This window comes from Nannochloropsis gaditana (assembly GCF_000240725.1).
Source record: "Nannochloropsis gaditana CCMP526 unplaced genomic scaffold scaffold345, whole genome shotgun sequence".
Taxonomy (NCBI): domain Eukaryota; class Eustigmatophyceae; order Eustigmatales; family Monodopsidaceae; genus Microchloropsis; species Microchloropsis gaditana.
Window position 1 is genome coordinate 2,022 of NW_005803608.1, and position 935 is coordinate 2,956.

Genomic DNA, 935 nt, shown 5'->3' on the forward strand with positions numbered 1-935 from the left:
AGTAGGTGACTAGGAGGATCTCGGCCAGGGCAAATCCTTGCAAGCTGTCGTCGCTCTGCTCCTCGTAGGGCTGGAGCCGCAGGTGCAGGCACATTGTCACGGCACAGACCAGACACGCGATGGCCAGCTGGGTCGCGGTCCCGGCTGCGATGAAAATGATCAATCCCGTCAAAAAAAGCTTGCGCAGTAGCTCGTAGATCTCGAACCACCAGTAACGGCGTCGGTAGGTCTTGTACAGGAAGGAGAGGTTCTCGTCCCAGGGGTGGACGTTCCTTCGGTACTTCAAAAGGAGGAAGAACATGACCGGGATCCCCACGGGGTAAACGGCCAGGGCGAGGACAATCAGGGGCATGTACCGCAAGTAATAGCGGGATCGGCAATCGATGGTGAAGTCCGACACCAGGTACCGGCGCCCGTTGTCGAGGGTACGGCAGTTAACCGCACCGAGGACCACGCGCGAGACGGCCGGGTAGATGAGGAGAATGATCCAGAACCAGAAGGTGATCATCCGAGACGTGTAGCGTTCCACGGAAAATCGCTCCACGTTCTCCTGTTTTTCCAACAGGGTCAATTTGTGCTTGATTTCCAAAATCGATTCGTCCTCGTCGTCGTCGCCGGTGGACTCGAAGCTTTGCAGCGTCGGCCCCTCGGTTCGCGCGTGACTCGCTTGGGTACCTGCACCCTTGGCCCCGTCTACTGCCGTTTCTCCCTTCCTTTCCACTCCACCCGCAGCCCCGGCCGCATTCTCTCTCGGCCCGACCACGCTGTGGCTCTTCTCAGAGCTTATTGTCACGATCTCGCCCGAGGAGGACGTCACCCGCTCGCTAAACGTGGCTCTTTTGTGTGCCTTCTGCAGCTGTTGTTGGAACTGTTGTTGCTGTTGCTGCGGCGGCGGCAGCGTCGGCAACGGCCGAGAGGATAGGGAGGTCAGTGAC

General features: G+C 59.0%; 1 protein-coding gene across 1 annotated transcript; it reads left to right on the forward strand.

The window, feature by feature from the left end:
• Positions 1-288: 288 nt before the first annotated feature.
• Positions 289-594, forward strand: NGA_2113600 (uncharacterized protein; the record flags this gene model as incomplete). The annotated part of the gene is made up of 1 exon (XM_005854932.1): positions 289-594. A coding segment is annotated over one exon (306 nt), but the record flags the coding sequence as incomplete, so codon positions are not given.
• Positions 595-935: the final 341 nt, after the last annotated feature.